Source organism: Lissotriton helveticus, chromosome 4_1 (assembly GCF_964261635.1).
Source record: "Lissotriton helveticus chromosome 4_1, aLisHel1.1, whole genome shotgun sequence".
Lineage (NCBI taxonomy): Eukaryota > Metazoa > Chordata > Amphibia > Caudata > Salamandridae > Lissotriton > Lissotriton helveticus.
The window spans coordinates 2,074,726,148-2,074,749,568 of NC_136063.1; the positions used below are offsets into that span (position 1 = coordinate 2,074,726,148).

Below are 23,421 nucleotides of genomic sequence, written 5' to 3' on the forward strand. Positions count from 1 at the left end.
GTCACTGAAGATGTGATTGGTTATTGTATTCCTCTGCTGATAATGTCAACAGCAGGGGCGGTTTCTTTTAAAGGGCGTATATTTTCTGCCGCTTTAATTTTTTTTAAAATACATAAATCCTACCTGCAGTACGTGGTGATTGCTCAGCAATCACCATAGCTTCTGACCCTCTCTCTGCGCGAGGGTCATGCAGTCAAGCACAGGCAGGCTCATGCACTAACTGCGCATGAGCGTGTCGCAGGGTTTTCAGGGCTTGTCGGATTTAAGCCCTTGATTCTGCAGCCGTCCGGGAGTGGTGGGCCACTCCTCTACCTTGACAAACCCCACCCTCTCTGACTGATTGCACTTGGGCGCTTCAGGCTGCAGCCTGGGTTTCCCAAAGCAGTGTGTCAATCAGCGAGGGTTCGGATTGGAAGCAGAGCATGTGACTGTCATCATCACTGACGCCAGGTCACATGCCGTAAACAGATACAGTGCGCATGTTTCAGTTTTATAGAAACACGCACGCTGTCGGTTTCGATGTCCCCATTAATGTCAGCACAGAGTAGACAAATCACTCTTATGCTGTGGAGCATTCCTCTCTAGCATGTTGTATCTCCTTCATCCAGGCCATCTCCATTAAGTGTCACGGTTGAAGCTTCACGAGAAGTCGTGCAGGACTTTGAACAGAGTGTGCCAAAGATAAGGTGAATACTTTCGTGACTTTGGCGGGTAGTTTTGCAATGTCCATTTATTCTTCTTCAGCAGCTGCAGGTGGCTCTCTCAGCGTCGGTGAAAAAACTGTTTTTACTTTGGATTGTTGTTATAACTGACCTCTCTTACGTCTTGTTGCTCCAAGGGCTCCAATTAAAAGTGGGAGAACCTAAACATTAACAGAGAAAGCTACGAGACTTCTCTGGCATCTACAGACTGGCACACGCAGAGCTTTGGCAATATTTGGCACGTAAACGAATCATGCAATAAAAATGCCAGTTAGCAATTAACTCTGATCTGGCAACATGCTTAATCATTTCACCCTAGTATATCAGGGTATATTTCTCCATCGTGAAGTGCTATTTAAAAGTGAGAGCTTTAAGATGTGACAGGCCTAGATGACGATGCTGTTAGATAACTAGGAGGCAGTCTTCGACCACAGAATGTTATTTACAGTCCACATCGTGAATGTAAGTATTTTAAAGTACTCTAATATATGATATTGAACAAAAAAGAGTCTTGGTGAAAGAAAGTGTTTGCTTAGGAGGATCTGGTCCAGCAGGGTAGCTAGGATTGATCCCAGATGTTCCAGTTTCATTCTGTGCAGTACAGCCACTAGAGTGCATCTCTCATTTTATATTAATGCTTTCTCCTGAACTCTTAAAGGATGTAATTGGAACATGGGGTGACAGGCAGACATTTTATTGTTGGCACTGTTAAATAGCAACACAGGCCTTCCCTAATCTCATGAAACAGACGCAGGCTATGTTACATGATTGTTTTCCCACAGAGATTTGCCACAAGTCACACAATGGTAAACTGAGGCCAGGATATGAACCTGGGTCCCCATGTTATATGGTCAACAGATGTAGCCTTTAGGCCCGATCACATCTTGTGAGAGCTCATCTGCATTTAGGTTGGCGGTTCCAGAAAAACCTCAAACTGAGCCAAAGCCAGCCCTCTGACTTGAACCTGGCTCCAGATTTCAGTTGCTTGCTCTCCTCTATCTCCAATACCTTCCTTTTTTAGCAACTACAGACCTTCACACTGAGTCTGTTTTTATGCGCCAAAATATTAAAAAAATTAAAAGCTTTTTTAAAGTTTCTAAAGGGCATATTAACAAGGGCTTTATCTCTGCTTTTTTGGCATTAAAAGCCAAAGAAGCGGAGATAAAAATATCACCCAATCAACAACAGAGTGCTAACATGCAAAATCGCACGTTAGCACCCTTTTTCACTACGCCTCCCTTTGCATCTCTAATGAGATGCAAAGTGGGCGTTCCAGAGCAAAATAATAGGAGAAGCGACATCTCTCCTATTATCAAGCTTCACGCTAACCCTGTTAGAGACAAAAAAGCAGCGCTAACCACGGATAACGCTACTTTTTTAAGTCTGCTAATTTTCAGACTTAGCCATGTAATCCAATGGATGGTGGATTACATGGCTAAATCCACCATGGGCTATCAACAAGGATATGCCTATCCTTCTAGTATTATCCCTGCATTACCAGCGATAACCTCCCAAAATGCCGCTATCGCTGGACTTTTTATCGTCCAGGAGGTTAGCGTTGTTAATAACACGATAACCAGGCAATGTTATCCAGCAGTAGCAGGCGTTAAAAAAATTAACGCTAAGCGCCCTTAGCGTTAATTTTCCCTGTTCCTTGTTTATATGCCCCTAAGTAATTAGACTTGGACTGTCTTCTGGGAGATGATGTGTTGTGAGTTTGTTACTAGCGAGGGGAATGAATGGGGGGGTTATATAATAGAGGGGCTACATTATGCCTCAATTAAGAGTGCCTGGAGGAGGTGATATTTGACACATTTGTTAAAAACCGATACACCGGCCTGCGTAGAAAATTTGAAGTGTGAGATAAATTTCAATTATTAAAAATTTGAGCCCTCTAAGATTGGGTATAGCCTGCTGGGTTGATCGTACCGCCTCACCACCTTTAAAATTTACCAGCCACCACTGGTCAACGGCAAGTGAAGGACCATTTTGTCTCCCTCTCTGTGTATGTTCCTTATCCCTACTTATACCCTGCATTTAAACCCCCTTCCTTCCACCATTCATGTCTGCTTGTTTTTAATAGGGTTGACATTTTTTAAAGCTTTTGCGATGATGACACGCTGACCCTTACATGGCTCCCTAACTACTTTTTATTCATTGATGACTGTGGGATTGCCCTCTTAAAGTCAGTCCTACAGCTGAAATGATCTATGTATACAATATCTTTCTGCCTGCACCTGACACTCGACAGGGTCAAAGTAAATTGTAAGCATCTGTCCCTTTTCTGTCTATTACGTCACATTGTGGGAGTTTGTGTTTAATCCCCATGTTTATTGTGGATGTCTGTCTTTATTGCCTATTGTCAGGAGCACTGTGACAAACCCAGCTAATACCTTTTCTATTTTTATATACGTATCACGTGCATGCCTGCAGACTCTTCTTTTTCACTTTCTATTAAAAAATGTACGTTTTAAAAATACACAGAAGTTTTAGTATCATATCTGTATCATGTTCGCCTCCTTTCAAGGCTGACATATTTTTGTTTATAATAGGGTCACTTCCATAACACTATGGGCATTGATGGCGAAAGCTGGCATATTCCTATTGTTTTAGTTATAAGGAGCAAGTTATTTCCTTGTAAATTGAGATGATACATTTATTACCATATTTATTTTGTCTTTTGGGTACTTTAGTTTTTTCAAATTTATAAACATGACATAAAATCCACAATCAGGTACTATAAAAACTCCGGTATCTGACCATTAATTTGAGAGGCTTTACAACCGAACTATGAAGCCAGAGGTTATGCCAGTTTGTCGCGACAACAAGCCCCTGTTGGACTGCTCCTGGAGTGGTGAAGGCAACTTCTCTAGTGTCCTTCATCTCGACACTGCTTATCATACTCGGGCAAGGACTGTGAAAGAGAATAGCTAAATAGCTTTTTTTTTTACCAAATTTGGTGTGCCATTCCATCTTAAGAAACTTGCAGCCTGATTCATCAAGCTAAATTGCACTTGCAAAGGGCAAGATTCTCAGAATCTTGCCTTTTGCGAGTGCAATTTTTGCATTTGGGATTCATCATCCCAAATGCAAAATTCGCTATTAAAGAATTCGCACATTTGCGAAGAATTGCATTTAAGGAATCTCTATTTGAGATTCCTTAAATGCAATTCATGAATCATTTTAAAATTGCGAAATTGCAATTTTGGGCCGCTATTTACCGAGAGGTCAGACCTCGTGGTAAATAGCAAAAACTTAGAAAAATGCATTTAAATGCATTTTTCTAAGTTGCATGTTACACACACACATGTCCTTTGGACATGTGTGTGCGCAACACCAATGTAGATTATATTTCAGGGGTGCTACAGGGTGTCCTTTGGACACCCCTGCACCCTTGAAATTGCATCCTTATTTGCGATTAGCTAATTGCAAATAAGGAATAACTCCCCATGCATTCCTATGGGCCTGTAGGCCCATAGGAATGCATGGGGAGTTATTCCTTATTTGCGATTAGCAATTTGCTAATCGCAAATAAGAAACATGTAGGAATCGCAATATTTTTTGCAATTCCTACATGAATCCCGTTTTGCAAGTCCTTAATAGCGATTCCTTATGAATCGCTATTAGGGGCTCGCAAAATGGGAGAATGATGAATCTGGCTGTTGATATATAGGCTTTCGATTTTTTTGCTTCTACTAAAAGGTTAGCAAAGCACTTAGAAGTAGTGATAAGGTTTTAGGATGCTAAGAATATACTAATCATGTTATTCAAGTTAGGAATGTTCACACTGTTTTCATTTGCCATGTCATGCTTTGCTGAATTAATGTTCCTAATCTGTGTAGACACCATTCCGAGTTTTTGCACTAGACTTGGTTTTAGAAATAAAGATTTTAAAGCGTTATGATGTGTTTCATAGTGTTATTTTGAGTGTGTTATTCATATGTGAAGTAGGGTTTTGAGTTCCACCATGTCTCTGAACTCACCATTGTGTCCAGAAAACACCACCTCCACAGTAATACTCAGTGGGTGGTGTGTGGGTCACGGGTCACAGTCCAACTGTATTTCTAATTAGTGTCGGTGCACTGAACTAATTCCTTCACCAGGGTGTTGGTATTTGACCCCTGCAGGTCTGGGCGAGACCCACAGATCATCACAATTTATACCAGTACTTGCATTGGTATCGTGGAAGTAGTCCTTCTGTCATGTCAAATACCTTGATATTGCTAATAATGATTAGTTCCTTTTTCAATACCAATGAAATGTGTGTGATTAACAGGTTTATTAAAGGTACTTTAAAATGGCGACAAATGTGTTGTTTACATACCACTTGAGATGCTATATTAGAGTAGAGCCTTGACAATCACTCCATTCTAAGATGGCAGATACATTTCAACTCAACATTGAGTTTGTGACTGTTGACATATTTGTCCCATTTTTTGCTTTTCCTTGCCACTGTAGCCCATGTTTTTTTTATTCCACCAGGTCCAAAGGGTAGCTAGGTGTGACGTGTTGGACCTGCAGGTAGCATTTTTGACCAATACATTCTCTTTACTTTAGTCCTTGTCCATTTTGGCTTTCCCTCTTTCTCTTTTTCCGCTTTCTCCTATCACCTCTTCTCCCTCTCACCCGCTTTCTCATTCAAGGTCTCCCTCTTTCTATCTCAACATCTCACTTTCTTTTCCAACCTTGTGTCTCTTGCTCTCTTGTTACATGTACCAGTTATTGTCTCTGCCACTCTATCTCTGTCTTACTCATTTATCTCATCAAACAACAGTTTCCTTGGTTCTATTTCATGACACATTTGCAAAACACTGTACACTTTCTGGGCATATCTCTGTCCCTTAAATTGTGAAATTTACTGGTGCTCACACAGAATCTTAGCTTCACACATTATATACAATGTGACCGTACATAGCACACTTTCGTGTTTTTATTGAGAAAGTGTTACTTTTATGGCTGTGAGTACTATGTGCTTTACTATTGCTACACCTCTCCCCTGCCATTGCCCGTCTAAGGGGCTTATTCGCCTTTCCTCTTCTCTTCAGCCTCTCTCTGCCTCATCGTGCTCCCGCTCACTCTTTTTCTTTTTTACCTTTGTCTTCCTCCCCCTCGCATTCGCACTCCACCCCAATGTTCTTTTCCTTGACTTCCCTCCTCTCTTTCCCGTCATCTGCGTTCTATTTCTCTCTGTCTCTCTCTTGCTCTCTTCCTCACTTTCTCTTACCTTATATCCAATTCTTCTCTTTTTATCTCTCCCTTGTTTTCTTCCTCTCCCCCTTCCATCTCTCCATCTCTCTCTCTCATTCCTCTCATTCTTTTTCCCACACTTCTCTTGATCTCATGCTTCTCTCTTCTTCATTCTCATGCGCTCTCCAGTGCGTTCTTCCCCTTCTCTATCTAAAAACTCATTTTTTACCTCTCTCCTATCCTTCCCTCTCCATTTCCCTAATCATTTTTCCTCTATAGCTTTGTTAATCCATCCTTCATTAGCTCTTGCTCCTACATCTCTTCTCTTCTTGCATTTTGTGCACTCTCTTAAATGCTTGCCCCTACACCTATTCCCGCTATTCATTTTACTATAATGCTGATCTTATCTTTCAATCCCTGATCTTCACCCTGCATGTTAGATGACTTGATATCTCATGCCTTCACTTTCTCTCTCTTTACAGTCCTAATTTCTGGCGTTCCACTATCCTCACTTCCATCTGGGGGCATATTTACAAGAGGATATCGCCACCAGAATGTCACTTTTGGTGATGTTCTGGTGGCGATATCCCCTTCTCCTTATTTACAAGAAGGTGTGACTTAACGGTGGTATTGGTGTTCTTATTCAGCCTGAATTTAGTTTGGGAGTGATCCAGGAGGTATTTGTTTTCTGCTAGTCAGCCAGCCATTTGTTTTTGAGTCTTTGGGTCCTTTGAAGGTTTCTTCAGTAGAAGTAGGATGGTGGTGCGTTTCCATGCATCAGGAAGATAGCAGTGGTGAGAGAGTCATTGAGTATCAGAGTGAGGGCAGTGCAGAGGGAGTTGAGTCATTTGGTGAAGATGAAGAGTGGACTTGGGTCTGAGGGAACTCCCAAGTGGGTGAAACACCTGGTGGTGGCAGTTTCTAGAGGGGTGGAGATGGACTAGCAGTTTCTGGTGATTTTCTTGGTAGGTTGATAGGCTGAAAGGGTGGAGAGTTCTGGAGTGTGAATTTGTTATTGTGGATGTGTCACTCACCACCAGCATTCCAGTGGCTTTTGGTGAGTCATACGTTTTCTGTTTACTAGCTTGCTTGTTGTCTTGTCAATTAAGTGGTAGTGGTTTTGGATGGGTGTTTGCACATGTGGTGATCCACGAGTTGAAGTTGGTGATAGATCAGGTAGGGTTGTCCTGGTGTAAGCGGGCTGGGTAAGGAGTTCTGTAGTCATGCTCTTCTTTGGGCCTCTTGTTCCAGTTGTGTTGGGTGGTTTTGGTGGGCGCGGTTCCATGTTGCTGGAGTCGGTGTAGGTTGATTCGGACAAGGCAGTGGTTGATTCAGGCGAGGGGGGTGGCTTTTCCACCATGATATCAGAGATGTTTGTAAAAAAACAAGGTTGAGGAGAGATCCAGTGAAGTGAGTGGATCCTTCGCTCATTGGGTGAGTCATAGTGTGTTCAGGTCGTTGTGGAGATTGTTGGTGTTTGGTTGCCTGGTTGTCCAGGTGGGAATTGAGGTTGTCGAGGTGGACGAAGGAGATGAGCACCAACGTTCAATGAAGTCTTTAACTGTGTTTCTGAAGATGTATCTAGAACTGGGAGGTTGGTAGAGTAAGCGCATCCTAGAGTGGTGTTGCTAGAGATATTAAGTGTATGAAATTGGTTTGTTGGTTGCCTGAATTGAGAGCCCTGGTCAAGCAGCAACCACAATCCTTGTCAGGGTGAGGCACAAGTCAAACCTAAATTAACTCATTTTCAACCCTCTTGCAGCTAGGCACAGAGCAGTCAGGCTTACCTTAGAGGCAATGTGTAAAGTATTTGTGCAACACTTCCACTGCAAAAAAGTGAAATCACTACACAAAAGGGATCTCACACCAAGTTAAAATGATAAAGTTATTTTGAATAAATAACACAAGACCCAAATGACAAAATCACAGTAGCACCAGAGATATGCAATTGTGAAGATTTGAGGGAATATAGCTCCAAAAAGCACAACGTTCCAACTGTCAATATCTGCTTGTGCCGGACCACCACAAAGCCAGAAGTTCAGGCTGACTGCGATATAGTGCTGGCCACTTACAGGGACCCTCTTAGACCAGAAAAACAATGTAACATAAATCCTTGTTTGCGAAGCGTTGCAGGACCTACATCGAAGATGCATTGCACAGCTGAAAAGATGTATTGGTCCTGAAGTGCTGCAAGGATGCAATGTGCGGTTCTACGTCGTCCTCGAGGATCCCGTCGATGAGGGCTTGAGAAGCTAAATCAGGCAATGAGGATGCGTTGCGCAGTCAGGAAGATGTGTCAGTTCCAAAGAGCTGTGATGCTGCATTGTGGAGTCTGGTGTCATCGTTGAGGCTACCATCAACGAGGGATGCGAGGTCCCAAGCTAAGGATGCATTGCGTAGCAGTGGTTCCGAAGATGCTGCAGAGGCGCTGTGGGTATTTGCGATGGGTCTAATCCATGCAGAAACAGCAGTGCGTTTGCTCTGCTTGGGGTTGTCCCACGCAGCACATAGAGAAGATGCCACTGATCTGATGGATCCACAGAGGGTGACAGAGCACCATAGGCCCATGCCCAAGGGTCCAGGGCTATGGTGGCATTACTTTGCAGGGTAGACCCACAGATCGAAGAGTCCAGGAGCAGATGCAAGGTTTTTGGAAGCCTGGGTTGTTCCTCTAGGCTTCAGATCAGGGGGCCAGTCAACTTGCTCTTGGAGTCACTTTGGGACAAGAGATGCAGCTCTAGTCCTTCTCACACAGGGAAGAGAGCAGTAGGCAGTAGGTCAGCATAGCAGGGCTGCAGTCCTTCAGTGCAGCAGTCCAGCAGAGTGGCAGTCCTTTCAGCAGCACTGCAGTCCTTCTTCCTGGCAGAGTATTCAATGGGCCAGAAGTTTACTGACGAGTAGGTGTCTGAGGTCCAATATTTATTCCCAGTTGTGCCTTTGAAATGGGGAATAGCTTCTAGAAGCATGACTTTGGAATGCATAGGTGGCATGACTTCCTGTCCCTGGCTCCAGACTAACTACCGGGTTATGTAGCTCTCTGTCTGGAGGCATGACACAGCCTATTCAAGTGCAAGTTCAGCTGTACCCAGCTCCTCCCTCCCATTCTACTAGTGATGGCCCATCCAGGCACATCTAAGCTCTCTGTTGTGTGTGACTGTCTACAAGGAATACACAAAGCCCATTAGTCAACTACACACAGTGATGTGACCCAGAAACAGGCTGTAGACATCAAATGGCTAAGACAGGAAAATGCAAATTTTCTTAAAGTGGACTTTGATGAAATTATAATTTAAAATTTGACTTTACTATAATTTAGGATTTTTCATTACAATTCCAAAGACACCAAAACTGAATGGGTTTCCTCTTCCCATTTGGAAATTACAGTTTATTTAATTTAATAAGGTAACTCCAAAGTTAGCCTATGGGAGAAATAGGCCTTACAGTAGTAAAAAAACAAATGTAAGAGTTTTTCACTAACAGAACATGCAAAACTTAAAAGTAGATGTCCTACTTTAAATACACTGAACCCTGCCCTTGGGCTGTCTAGGGTCTACCCTAGGGGTGATGTATATGTATTCAAAAAGAAGATTTGGGCCTAGCCAAAGGTTTACTTTGCAAGGTTGACATGGCAGTTTAAAATTGCACACACTGGCTGCAGTGGCAGGTTTGAGACATGTTTAAAGGACTGCTTAAGTGGGTGACACAATCAGTGCTGCAGGCTCACTAGTAGCATTTAATTTACAGGCCCTGGACACAGGTAGTGCCACTTTACTAGGGACAAGCCAATTCTACCTTGGTTTAAGGAGAGACACTGTTTAGCACTGGCTAGCATGGTAAAGTGCACAGAGTCGTAAGGCCAGCAAAAAGAAAGTCAGCAAAATGGGGTGTCTGAAGGCAAAAAAGTTAGGGGAAAAAACCACGCATAGGAATACAGGTCTAATATTGAGTTTAAAAGTCAGGTGTTCAAGGTAGTCACTGAAGATGTGATTGGTTATTGTATTCCTCTGCTGATAATGTCAACAGCAGGGGCGGTTAGTTTTAAAGGGCGTATATTTTCTGCCGCTTTAATTTTTTTTAAAATACATAAATCCTACCTGCAGTACGTGGTGATTGCTCAGCAATCACCATAGCTTCTGACCCTCTCTCTGCGCGAGGGTCATGCAGTCAAGCACAGGCAGGCTCATGCTCCAACTGCGCATGAGCGTGTCGCAGGGTTTTCAGGGCTTGTCGGATTTAAGCCCTTGATTCTGCAGCCGTCCGGGAGTGGTGGGCCACTCCTCTACCTTGACAAACCCCACCCTCTCTGACTGATTGCACTTGGGCGCTTCAGGCTGCAGCCTGGGTTTCCCAAAGCAGTGTGTCAATCAGCAATTGTTCGGATTGGAAGCAGAGCATGTGACTGTCATCATCACTGACGCCAGGTCACATGCCGTAAACAGATACAGTGCGCATGTTTCAGTTTTATAGAAACACGCACGCTGTCGGTTTCGATGTCCCCATTAATGTCAGCACAGAGTAGACAAATCACTCTTATGCTGTGGAGCGTTCCTCTCTAGCATGTTGTATCTCCTTCATCCAGGCCATCTCCATGAAGTGTCACGGTTGAAGCTTCACGAGAAGTCGTGCAGGACTTTGAACAGAGTGTGCCAAAGATAAGGTGAATACTTTCGTGACTTTGGCGGGTAGTTTTGCAATGTCCATTTATTCTTCTTCAGCAGCTGCAGGTGGCTCTCTCAGCGTCGGTGAAAAAACTGTTTTTACTTTGGATTGTTGTTATAACTGACCTCTCTTACGTCTTGTTGCTCCAAGGGCTCCAATTAAAAGTGGGAGAACCTAAACATTAACAGAGAAAGCTACGAGACTTCTCTGGCATCTACAGACTGGCACACGCAGAGCTTTGGCAATATTTGGCACGTAAACGAATCATGCAATAAAAATGCCAGTTAGCAATTAACTCTGATCTGGCAACATGCTTAATCATTTCACCCTAGTATATCAGGGTATATTTCTCCATCGTGAAGTGCTATTTAAAAGTGAGAGCTTTAAGATGTGACAGGCCTAGATGACGATGCTGTTAGATAACTAGGAGGCAGTCTTCGACCACAGAATGGTATTTACAGTCCACATCGTGAATGTAAGTATTTTAAAGTACTCTAATATATGATATTGAACAAAAAAAGAGTCTTGGTGAAAGAAAGTGTTTGCTTAGGAGGATCTGGTCCAGCAGGGTAGCTAGGATTGATCCCAGATGTTCCAGTTTCATTCTGTGCAGTACAGCCACTAGAGTGCATCTCTCATTTTATATTAATGCTTTCTCCTGAACTCTTAAAGGATGTAATTGGAACATGGGGTGACAGGCAGACATTTTATTGTTGGCACTGTTAAATAGCAACACAGGCCTTCCCTAATCTCATGAAACAGACGCAGGCTATGTTACATGATTGTTTTCCCACAGAGATTTGCCACAAGTCACACAATGGTAAACTGAGGCCAGGATATGAACCTGGGTCCCCATGTTATATGGTCAACAGATGTAGCCTTTAGGCCCGATCACATCTTGTGAGAGCTCATCTGCATTTAGGTTGGCGGTTCCAGAAGAACCTCAAACTGAGCCAAAGCCAGCCCTCTGACTTGAACCTGGCTCCAGATTTCAGTTGCTTGCTCTCCTCTATCTCCAATACCTTCCTTTTTTAGCAACTACAGACCTTCACACTGAGTCTGTTTTTATGCGCCAAAATATTAAAAAAATTAAAAGCTTTTTTAAAGTTTCTAAAGGGCATATTAACAAGGGCTTTATCTCTGCTTTTTTGGCATTAAAAGCCAAAGAAGCGGAGATAAAAATATCACCCAATCAACAACAGAGTGCTAACATGCAAAATCGCACGTTAGCACCCTTTTTCACTACGCCTCCCTTTGCATCTCTAATGAGATGCAAAGTGGGCGTTCCAGAGCAAAATAATAGGAGAAGCGACATCTCTCCTATTATCAAGCTTCACGCTAACCCTGTTAGAGACAAAAAAGCAGCGCTAACCACGGATAACGCTACTTTTTTAAGTCTGCTAATTTTCAGACTTAGCCATGTAATCCAATGGATGGTGGATTACATGGCTAAATCCACCATGGGCTATCAACAAGGATATGCCTATCCTTCTAGTATTATCCCTGCATTACCAGCGATAACCTCCCAAAATGCCGCTATCGCTGGACTTTTTATCGTCCAGGAGGTTAGCGTTGTTAATAACACGATAACCAGGCAATGTTATCCAGCAGTAGCAGGCGTTAAAAAAATTAACGCTAAGCGCCCTTAGCGTTAATTTTCCCTGTTCCTTGTTTATATGCCCCTAAGTAATTAGACTTGGACTGTCTTCTGGGAGATGATGTATTGTGAGTTTGTTACTAGCGAGGGGAATGAATGGGGTGTTATATAATAGAGGGGCTACATTATGCCTCAATTAAGAGTGCCTGGAGGAGGTGATATTTGACACATTTGTTAAAAACCGATACACCGGCCTGGGTAGAATATTTGAAGTGTGAGATAAATTTCAATTATTAAAAATTTGAGCCCTCTAAGATTGGGTATAGCCTGCTGGGTTGATCGTACCGCCTCACCACCTTTAAAATTTACCAGCCACCACTGGTCAACGGCAAGTGAAGGACCATTTTGTCTCCCTCTCTGTGTATGTTCCTTATCCCTACTTATACCCTGCATTTAAACCCCCTTCCTTCCACCATTCATGTCTGCTTGTTTTTAATAGGGTTGACATTTTTTAAAGCTTTTGCGATGATGACACGCTGACCCTTACATGGCTCCCTAACTACTTTTTATTCATTGATGACTCTGGGATTGCCCTCTTAAAGTCAGTCCTACAGCTGAAATGATCTATTTATACAATATCTTTCTGCCTGCACCTGACACTCGACAGGGTCAAAGTAAATTGTAAGCATCTGTCCCTTTTCTGTCTATTACGTCACATTGTGGGAGTTTGTGTTTAATCCCCATGTTTATTGTGGATGTCTGTCTTTATTGCCTATTGTCAGGAGCACTGTGACAAACCCAGCTAATACCTTTTCTATTTTTATATGCGTATCACGTGCATGCCTGCAGACTCTTCTTTTTCACTTTCTATTAAAAAATGTACGTTTTAGAAATACACAGAAGTTTTAGTATCATATCTGTATCATGTTCGCCTCCTTTCAAGGCTGACATATTTTTGTTTATAATAGGGTCACTTCCATAACACTATGGGCATTGATGGCGAAAGCTGGCATATTCCTATTGTTTTAGTTATAAGGAGCAAGTTATTTCCTTGTAAATTGAGATGATACATTTATTACCATATTTATTTTGTCTTTTGGGTACTTTAGTTTTTTCAAATTTATAAACATGACATAAAATCCACAATCAGGTACTATAAAAACTCCGGTATCTGACCATTAATTTGAGAGGCTTTACAACCGAACTATGAAGCCAGAGGTTATGCCAGTTTGTCGCGACAACAAGCCCCTGTTGGACTGCTCCTGGAGTGGTGAAGGCAACTTCTCTAGTGTCCTTCATCTCGACACTGCTTATCATACTCGGGCAAGGACTGTGAAAGAGAATAGCTAAATAGCTTTTTTTTTTTACCAAATTTGGTGTGCCATTCCATCTTAAGAAACTTGCAGCCTGATTCATCAAGCTAAATTGCACTTGCAAAGGGCAAGATTCTCAGAATCTTGCCTTTTGCGAGTGCAATTTTTGCATTTGGGATTCATCATCCCAAATGCAAAATTCGCTATTAAAGAATTCGCACATTTGCGAAGAATTGCATTTAAGGAATCTCTATTTGAGATTCCTTAAATGCAATTCATGAATCATTTTAAAATTGCGAAATTGCAATTTTGGGCCGCTATTTACCGAGAGGTCAGACCTCGTGGTAAATAGCAAAAACTTAGAAAAATGCATTTAAATGCATTTTTCTAAGTCGCATGTTACACACACACATGTCCTTTGGACATGTGTGTGCGCAACACCAATGTAGATTATATTTCAGGGGTGCTACAGGGTGTCCTTTGGACACCCCTGCACCCTTGAAATTGCATCCTTATTTGCGATTAGCTAATTGCAAATAAGGAATAACTCCCCATGCATTCCTATGGGCCTGTAGGCCCATAGGAATGCATGGGGAGTTATTCCTTATTTGCGATTAGCAATTTGCTAATCGCAAATAAGAAACATGTAGGAATCGCAATATTTTTTGCAATTCCTACATGAATCCCGTTTTGCAAGTCCTTAATAGCGATTCCTTATGAATCGCTATTAGGGGCTCGCAAAACGGGAGAATGATGAATCTGGCTGTTGATATATAGGCTTTCGATTTTTTTGCTTCTACTAAAAGGTTAGCAAAGCACTTAGAAGTAGTGATAAGGTTTTAGGATGCTAAGAATATACTAATCATGTTATTCAAGTTAGGAATGTTCACACTGTTTTCATTTGCCATGTCATGCTTGGCTGAATTAATGTTCTTAATCTGTGTAGACACCATTCCGAGTTTTTGCACTAGACTTGGTTTTAGAAATAAAGATTTTAAAGCGTTATGATGTGTTTCATAGTGTTATTTTGAGTGTGTTATTCATATGTGAAGTAGGGTTTTGAGTTCCACCATGTCTCTGAACTCACCTAGTGGAAGTAATTGTGTCCAGAAAACACCACCTCCACAGTAATACTCAGTGGGTGGTGTGTGGGTCACGGGTCACAGTCCAACTGTATTTCTAATTAGTGTCGGTGCACTGAACTAATTCCTTCACCAGGGTGTTGGTATTTGACCCCTGCAGGTCTGGGCGAGACCCACAGATCATCACAATTTATACCAGTACTTGCATTGGTATCGTGGAAGTAGTCCTTCTGTCATGTCAAATACCTTGATATTGCTAATAATGATTAGTTCCTTTTTCAATACCAATGAAATGTGTGTGATTAACAGGTTTATTAAAGGTACTTTAAAATGGCGACAAATGTGTTGTTTACATACCACTTGAGATGCTATATTAGAGTAGAGCCTTGACAATCACTCCATTCTAAGATGGCAGATACATTTCAACTCAACATTGAGTTTGTGACTGTTGACATATTTGTCCCATTTTTTGCTTTTCCTTGCCACTGTAGACCATGTTTTTTTTATTCCACCAGGTCCAAAGGGTAGCTAGGTGTGACGTGTTGGACCTGCAGGTAGCATTTTTGACCAATACATTCTCTTTACTTTAGTCCTTGTCCATTTTGGCTTTCCCTCTTTCTCTTTTTCCGCTTTCTCCTATCACCTCTTCTCCCTCTCACCTGCTTTCTCATTCAAGGTCTCCCTCTTTCTATCTCAACATCTCACTTTCTTTTCCAACCTTGTGTCTCTTGCTCTCTTGTTACATGTACCAGTTATTGTCTCTGCCACTCTATCTCTGTCTTACTCATTTATCTCATCAAACAACAGTTTCCTTGGTTCTATTTCATGACACATTTGCAAAACACTGTACACTTTCTGGGCATATCTCTGTCCCTTAAATTGTGAAATTTACTGGTGCTCACACAGAATCTTAGCTTCACACATTATATACAATGTGACCGTACATAGCACACTTTCGTGTTTTTATTGAGAAAGTGTTACTTTTATGGCTGTGAGTACTATGTGCTTTACTATTGCTACACCTCTCCCCTGCCATTGCCCGTCTAAGGGGCTTATTAGCCTTTCCTCTTCTCTTCAGCCTCTCTCTGCCTCATCGTGCTCCCGCTCACTCTTTTTCTTTTTTACCTTTGTCTTCCTCCCCCCTCGCATTCGCACTCCACCCCAATGTTCTTTTCCTTGACTTCCCTCCTCTCTTTCCCGTCATCTGCCTTCTATTTCTCTCTGTCTCTCTCTTGCTCTCTTCCTCACTTTCTCTTACCTTATATCCAATTCTTCTCTTTTTATCTCTCCCTTGTTTTCTTCCTCTCCCCCTTCCATCTCTCCATCTCTCTCTCTCATTCCTCTCATTCTTTTTACCACACTTCTCTTGATCTCATGCTTCTCTCTTCTTCATTCTCATGCGCTCTCCAGTGCGTTCTTCCCCTTCTCTATCTAAAAACTCATTTTTTACCTCTCTCCTATCCTTCCCTCTCCATTTCCCTAATCATTTTTCCTCTATAGCTTTGTTAATCCATCCTTCATTAGCTCTTGCTCCTACATCTCTTCTCTTCTTGCATTTTGTGCACTCTCTTAAATGCTTGCCCCTACACCTATTCCCGCTATTCATTTTACTATAATGCTGATCTTATCTTTCAATCCCTGATCTTCACCCTGCATGTTAGATGACTTGATATCTCATGCCTTCACTTTCTCTCTCTTTACAGTCCTAATTTCTGGCGTTCCACTATCCTCACTTCCATCTGGGGGCATATTTACAAGAGGATATCGCCACCAGAAAGTCACTTTTGGTGATGTTCTGGTGGCGATATCCCCTTCTCCTTATTTACAAGAAGGTGTGACTTAACGGTGCCATGATTGCTTGATTGATTGTAAATAAGGCCCTTTTCACGCTTCACTTAATGTGAAAACGGCGTGCCATGAGTGTTGCAGTGGCCATTGCACCTCAACACCCATTGCTTTTTGGTGCTGCCCCATATGAACAAGGAAGGGGGAGAGCCAAAAACTATGACAAGAGAATACCTAGTCTTAGACTGGCGATTTGTGGAAGAATGTTTAATTTCTCCTTTGTATGTGTGCTGCATTTTGCTGCACACATAAAAACAGCAAATCGCCTTTAAAGTTTGTTTATGTGCAGGAATGTGACCCTTCCTGAACACAAACAATCACCCCTGCAACACAGGCACCCTTGCAACATGGCACAAGGGATCCTACGCTGGCGCCCGCAGGTTTGAGAGCCAGCGATAGGGGGAATGCAGATGTGCACCATATTTTTGTGAATACAACACATCCCTGTGTTAAAAAAATGTCAGTGCACGTCATTACCAATTTTGGAGTAACACTGTGCACCGACATTTTATTGTAAATATCCCCCTGCTCCCTTTGATCTGTCCATTCTCCTAGGGCCATATGTATCAAGCTAATTAGCATTCGCAAAGGCCGAAATTCTGCGAATTTGGGCCTTTGCGAATGCTAATTAGACAAATGGTATGTATCAAACATGTTTGATGCAAAATAAGGAATAGCAATTTGCTATTCCTTATTTTGCGATTGCACTTAAGGAATCGCAAATTTTGCGATTCCTTAAATGCAATGTATCAAACAAAAGTATTCTAAAAATGCCATTAAGGATTCGCAAATTACCGAATTTGCGAATTCTTTTCAAAAAGCTTTTTTCCAAAAAACAAAAGGTGCCATAAGACGCCCATACATGCCCTTAGGGCATGTATGTGCGCCATATGCCCCCAAATGTCTTTTTCAGGGGTGCAGCAGGGTGTTCTTGAGACACCCCTGCACCCTTGGAAAAATTCCTAATTTGCGATTAGCAAATTGCTAATCGCAAATTGCCCCTTCATTCCTATGGGCCTCCTGGCCCATAGAAATGAATGGGTAAATTGTGATTAGCAATTAGCTAATCGCAAATTAGGAATGGTAAGGAATCGCTATTATATAGCGATTTTGTACATACATACCGTTTTGCAAATTCCAAATAGCGATTCCTTAAAATTCGCTATTTGGAATTCGCAAAACGGAAGTATGATACATATGGCCCCTAGTCCTCAAGACGAGTGAGTTCTGCTTCTCCATTCATTGTAACCGAGTCCCCAGAAGCTGCCCGTCTCACCCAGCACTTTTTCTAGGCTCCTGAACATATCCACTTCTGCTGATACACTGTTCTTCTTGCTTGCATGAACATAACCTTTCCTGAGAGATAATAATTTCTTCAAATGTTACTTCGGTGATACAGCATATAAAAAATTTATGGACAAACATGCAATTGTGTGTTTTGGAAAAGAAACTTCTCCTTTAGTAGCTTTCATGCCCTCTTTATTATCATGATTCAGAAAAGGGGGTGGTGATGAACAGAGTGTCTGAATTAAGCAGACCACTCTTACCCAGTCCAAAGATCAGGGCTTGATCCATCACCGTTTTTTAGCTCACTGCACCATCCCAGCTCAGAACCTGGCTATATGCAAATTAGTCTGTTCCTGTCCCAGTGAATGATGGGAACAGGGCAAACCAAACTACCAAGCCAATTCTTATACTGGGAAGGAAACAAGCTTCCGGGGACCGGTTTCTGGCATTTCAGCCGTCGTCGGCCCGGCTTGCTTGACTCCTGATGGTGCAATGAGCAAGGGACTCACATCTGAGTATACCCTTCCACGCTTATGGTGGACAAAATGATTCAGAAAAGGGGGTGGTGATGAACAGAGTGTCTGAATTAAGCAGACCACTCTTACCCAGTCCAAAGATCAGGGCTTGATCCATCACCGTTTTTTAGCTCACTGCACCATCCCAGCTCAGAACCTGGCTATATGCAAATTAGTCTGTTCCTGTCCCAGTGCATGATGGGAACAGGGCAAACCAAACTACCAAGCCAATTCTTATACTGGGAAGGAAACAAGCTTCCGGGGACCGGTTTCTGGCATTCCAGCCGTCGTCGGCCCGGCTTGCTTGACTCCTGATGGTGCAAAGAGCAAGGGACTCACATCTGAGTATACCCTTCCACGCTCATGGTGGACAAAATGATTCAGAAAAGGGGTGGTGATGAACAGAGTGTCTGAATTAAGCAGACCACTCTTACCCAGTCCAAAGATCAGGGCTTGATCCATCACCGTTTTTTAGCTCACTGCACCATCCCAGCTCAGAACCTGGCTATATGCAAATTAGTCTGTTCCTGTCCCAGTGCATGATGGGAACAGGGCAAACCAAACTACCAAGCCAATTCTTATACTGGGAAGGAAACAAGCTTCCGGGGACCACCACCACCCCCTTTTTTGAATCGTTTTTAGCCACTATATGTGTGGCAGGGTATACTCAGACTTGAGTCCCTTGCTCACTGCTCCATCAGGATTCAAGCAAGCCGGGCCGCCAGAAACCGGTCCCCGGAAGCTTGTCTCCTTTCTGGTGAAGAATTGGCTTGGTAGTTTGGTCTGCCCTGTTCCCATGATGCACTGGGCCAGGGACAGACTAATTTGCATATAGCCAGGTTCTGAGCTGGGATGGGGCAGTGAGCTAAATAACGGTGATGGATCAAGCCCTGATCTTTGGACTGTGTAAGAGTGGTCTGCTTAATTCAGACACTCTGTTCATCACCACCCCCTTTTCTGAATCCCTCTTTAATATCAGTCATTAAACTCTGAACTCCATTCCACAGACACAGAATCTCCAGCAACCAGCTTTGCACTGATGCAAACAATACCACTGCAAATCCATTTGTCCATTTTTGTTTTTTGTATGCAATGGAGCAGAATGTATTAGCATTAGGGCATAACGGGTTACAGCCTATTTTTGCATTTCACGTCTAGAGATGTAGCAGCTTTCATCTGATTGAGTATCACTTCTATGAAACACATTGCCACGCCCTCACATACATTGACAATGTATGTATGTATGTATCCAGCTCTGTGTCAGCAAAACATTCTGATGGCAACTCATGATAACATACGTCTCTTTCACACCGTTAATGGATGAGAATACACACATAGTCACTGCACATTCTCAGACTTTAGCACAGCATCCACTGTATGCAGCTATGGCACTGCTTCACTCTTCAAAACTACAAATATAACAGACCACATCATATGCACATGCAATGTACCTTTGCAAAATGGACAAACTGCCAAAGGCCATACCAATGTTAACTAGTAGCTTCTCCACTCCACCACCAGCAGGGTTCACTCTGCACACACTGGCATGGCGCCTTCACCCACAACACATGAACAAAAGCCAAACCACTGGCGACCCAACACCATTATTATTACTGCTTTGGTGAAGAAAATGTGAGGGGGATCGGCGGGCTCTAAAGTTCCCAGTGGTAACCCGTCTCTATTGGTACCATTATTTTCAAAAGTCTGAAGCTGCTTGCTGCGAGTTAAAGTAGATTTCCATCCATTGGGTAATTGAGTTGGGATATTCTAGCAAAGAGAAATTCACCGCATGGTTCTAGGCTGAATGTACAGAAACTGTGGTTACGGGTCAGTCAAAAACATTAGTACCATGCAAACAGACAACAGAACTAGGGAATGAGTAAAGATTGTGTGTAGGTGAGGGTCATCCAAGACTGGACACAAAGAGATCCTTTTCCTGACTTAGGTAACTGTACTAACATATGTTATCGAATCACAACTACCCGGGCTAACATGATTCTTGCACACATCTGCTATGGATACCAATCCCTCCATTGGAATATTGCAACTTCAGCAATGCATCATCTTACATGGGGTAGAAGCCACAGGTGCTAAAGTGTGGTGTTTTGGGAGGGTAGTGAAGTTGTGCTCACAGTGAGATCCCCTGGAAGTTCAAGAGGGTATGTGGATTTTTGAGAAGGCGATGATGATTTCACAGCAAGAGGCAGCCATTAAAGGATGGTGCATTGAGAGGCTCAATAAATTTAAAAGGAACTCCATATTTTGTGATAAAACCACAACTCAATCGGCAGCACCCACACTTTAAAATCTTGAGAAGAAATAAGATATCCTATATTAAGCCATTCCAATTGTCACATTAATTAAATGCACCAGAAATTTTGCATCAATTCATTTAAGTCATATGTGTCTTATATTTGGAAAAAAAAAGCTTAGCTGTTTAATGGTCTTGGAAGTGCAGGAGCTGAATCACAAAACTGCACTTCCTTGTGTGTTACCAGCAGAAGGAAGAAGTGCTACCTAGTCACAGAATGTCTTAGTGCCATCCTTGTTTCCTTCCCCACCAAGCCATCACTGCCTCTCATCTATGCTTTTGTTTCTGTTAAAAAAAACCTGGCCTATTAAATGATGTTGTACTTTGTGGTTAGAGTTTTATGAAGATGTTTGGTATGACATAATATTCATGTTTATGAGAATGCTTAAGACAAATCAGAACCATTTCAGAGGGGGCAAAACTATGGCAGTTTATAAAAACGCTGCAATTAATCACTCCAAATAAAAAAAAAGGGGGAATGTAACGTACCCAATGCTTCAGCCAGGCCAGAAACCTTTTGCCCATAGATGTCGGTCTTGTTCCAGGCGAATGCATAGATCAGGTTGGAAGCAGCAGGAACCCATCTTTGGACCACCCGTCCCTCCACGGCGACACTGAGATGCACTTTTGCCAGCCCGGCAGGGAGGGTTGAGTGAGTCAAGATGATGTGCAGTGAGGTTTTGTATCCAGGTGTGCGACTACTCAGGTAGCTGAGTCTCACGAAACTGGATGGAATTGGAATCTCCTCATGTACCACCTGGCAAAGAGAAAAATGTGGAACATATTAAGGAACAGAATTCTTTGAACTCTGGATTGCAATGTGCTCCAAATGTGTTAGAATGCTTGAAGCCTTGGAGGCTGGAAATATTTAAATTCCCCTACAATATGCACAGTGTAAAATATTGCATTTATTGAGTGGGACAATGACCTCAGAAATATATCATGACCGAAAAACAGGGGGTTCAATTTATATAATGGCGGACGCCCCATTGTTCCTTTAATGGGACAGAGTAAATTATTCCATCCCCCTGGTGAAGGGACCACCCACCAAATTTATAAATGACTGGCAAGCTGGCGGCCATTTATAAAGCACTGGCACAAACCACTGTTACAGTGGTTCCTGTCAATGCATATTGCTCTTTGGGACAGGGTTGCATCAGCATCATGCAATTCTACACCAACCAGGTTTATTTTTATATATTCTAAAAGAAAATCCCAAAACTGGATTTTATATCTAAAAAATAAATAAATAATCATGCTCCCCTTGTCAGAGGAGTCATCTCAAATAGTGGGGTGAGCATTATTTACATTTTGCTGTACCTCACCACCAGGGCTCGTCTGGCGGTGATGGACAGTAATAAAAGGCCTACATGTCCGCCCATCAAAATTGGGTGGGCAAACATATAGCCATGGAGTAAGTGCCATCGGAGAGGTTTGGCTATGGCGCTGATGGAGTAGTCACCGCCGGAGCCAGATATATGGTCCAACAGCAATTAGATCAGGCAGGCGGACCATTATGTTGGCGGTGTGTATATACACATTGCCAACATATAAATCGGCCCCAGGGTGATGGAAACTTGTGGTATTATCAAGATAACATTTTTTTGCAAAAAGAACAGTGGTGGTTGGCATTTTAATTTCATTTCTGTAACTGTGTTAAATCCACAGTTTTGAAATTAAATAGAAATGGCAAAATGTTCTATGAAAAACATGGTAAATGTTTTTAAATAAAATAGGTGAAAAACAACAAAAAGTCACCCTGAATTGTCTAAAAAAAGATATATTTCAGGCTTTTTCTCCTGCAGGAGATTTCATGTTCGCTGTTAGATTATCCATAGGAAGTTACACAATATATGATGGAATGTCATGCATTTTCACGCACCCCTTGTTTTAGTTGAATTGAACGCTCCCTTACTAGAAATACTGGAACAGAGCATTCAAGGGGATCCTGAACATACCAAGCCATGAAATTCACAGAAGACACAACTCGCTTCTTTTCACTGATTTTATGTATGCTGGGGCACGTGCTGTGAGTGTCAAGAGGCGATTTTTGGGCACAAGCATTGGAAACATTTAGCAGCCTTCGTGCCTTGGAATCCTGTTGTGCCTTATGTTATCTCCTTGCTTGCTGCTCAGCCAATATGTATGTAATGTCTGAATGGAATGTTGAGTGATGGATGACAGAGTGAATAGAATGTTAGTGTGCCTGGTGTGGATGTGGAATGACAGTTGATGAGAGAGGGCTGAGCAGTGAACATCCTGTTCCTGGTGGGGTTTTCCTGATTTACTCCTATTCATCTTACTTGAAATAAAGAGCTTCAAGAATCCACTTGACCATTCATCTTTCATACACTACAAATCCCTTGTGAAAATAGCCAAAATAAAAATAATAGAACATTTATATTTGATGTTATGCTGGATTAATAAATAAACCGGATGTTGTATTCCAACAAAAAGCTAGATATACAAAGGTTTTGCATCAGCTATAAGGTACAGTGCTGGGCTCCGGTTCAAGAAATGCTGACAGTGCAATATATATATATATATATATATATATATATATATATATATATATATATATATATATATATATATATAATCACAATCGACAATGAGATTCATCATGCATGAGGTATATTTCTTCAGATGCTCCCTTCTAGGAAAAGTTCGATTTATTCCACTCCTAATAAATCTCACAATTTAATCTATTGAAGGTTTGCAAACATTTTCACTGTCACTGGCAAGTCAACAGCCTCACCAGGAAAGAACTTAAAGAAAATGAGGTCCGTTAAGGACCACTTCCTCCTTGCCCCAGCCTGTCAAGGGCATGTTGACCAAGTCAGTATCAAGCAAGTGATTTGAGGGAGTGCCATTCTGCAACAATATGACCGCCATTTTCGCTTCTACACCCAGTAAGTCAAAGT

General features: G+C 42.2%; 1 protein-coding gene across 1 annotated transcript in view; it reads right to left on the minus strand.

Annotated features, from left to right (window-relative positions):
* The window catches only part of TENM1 (teneurin transmembrane protein 1), a 1,826,288-nt gene that overhangs the window by 494,162 nt on the left and 1,308,705 nt on the right, over positions 1-23,421 (minus strand). The window contains exon 20 of the mRNA XM_078688755.1: positions 20,987-21,254. Within this exon, the coding sequence (XP_078544881.1) occupies positions 20,987-21,254 (268 nt within the window). The remainder of the gene's footprint in view (positions 1-20,986; positions 21,255-23,421) is intronic.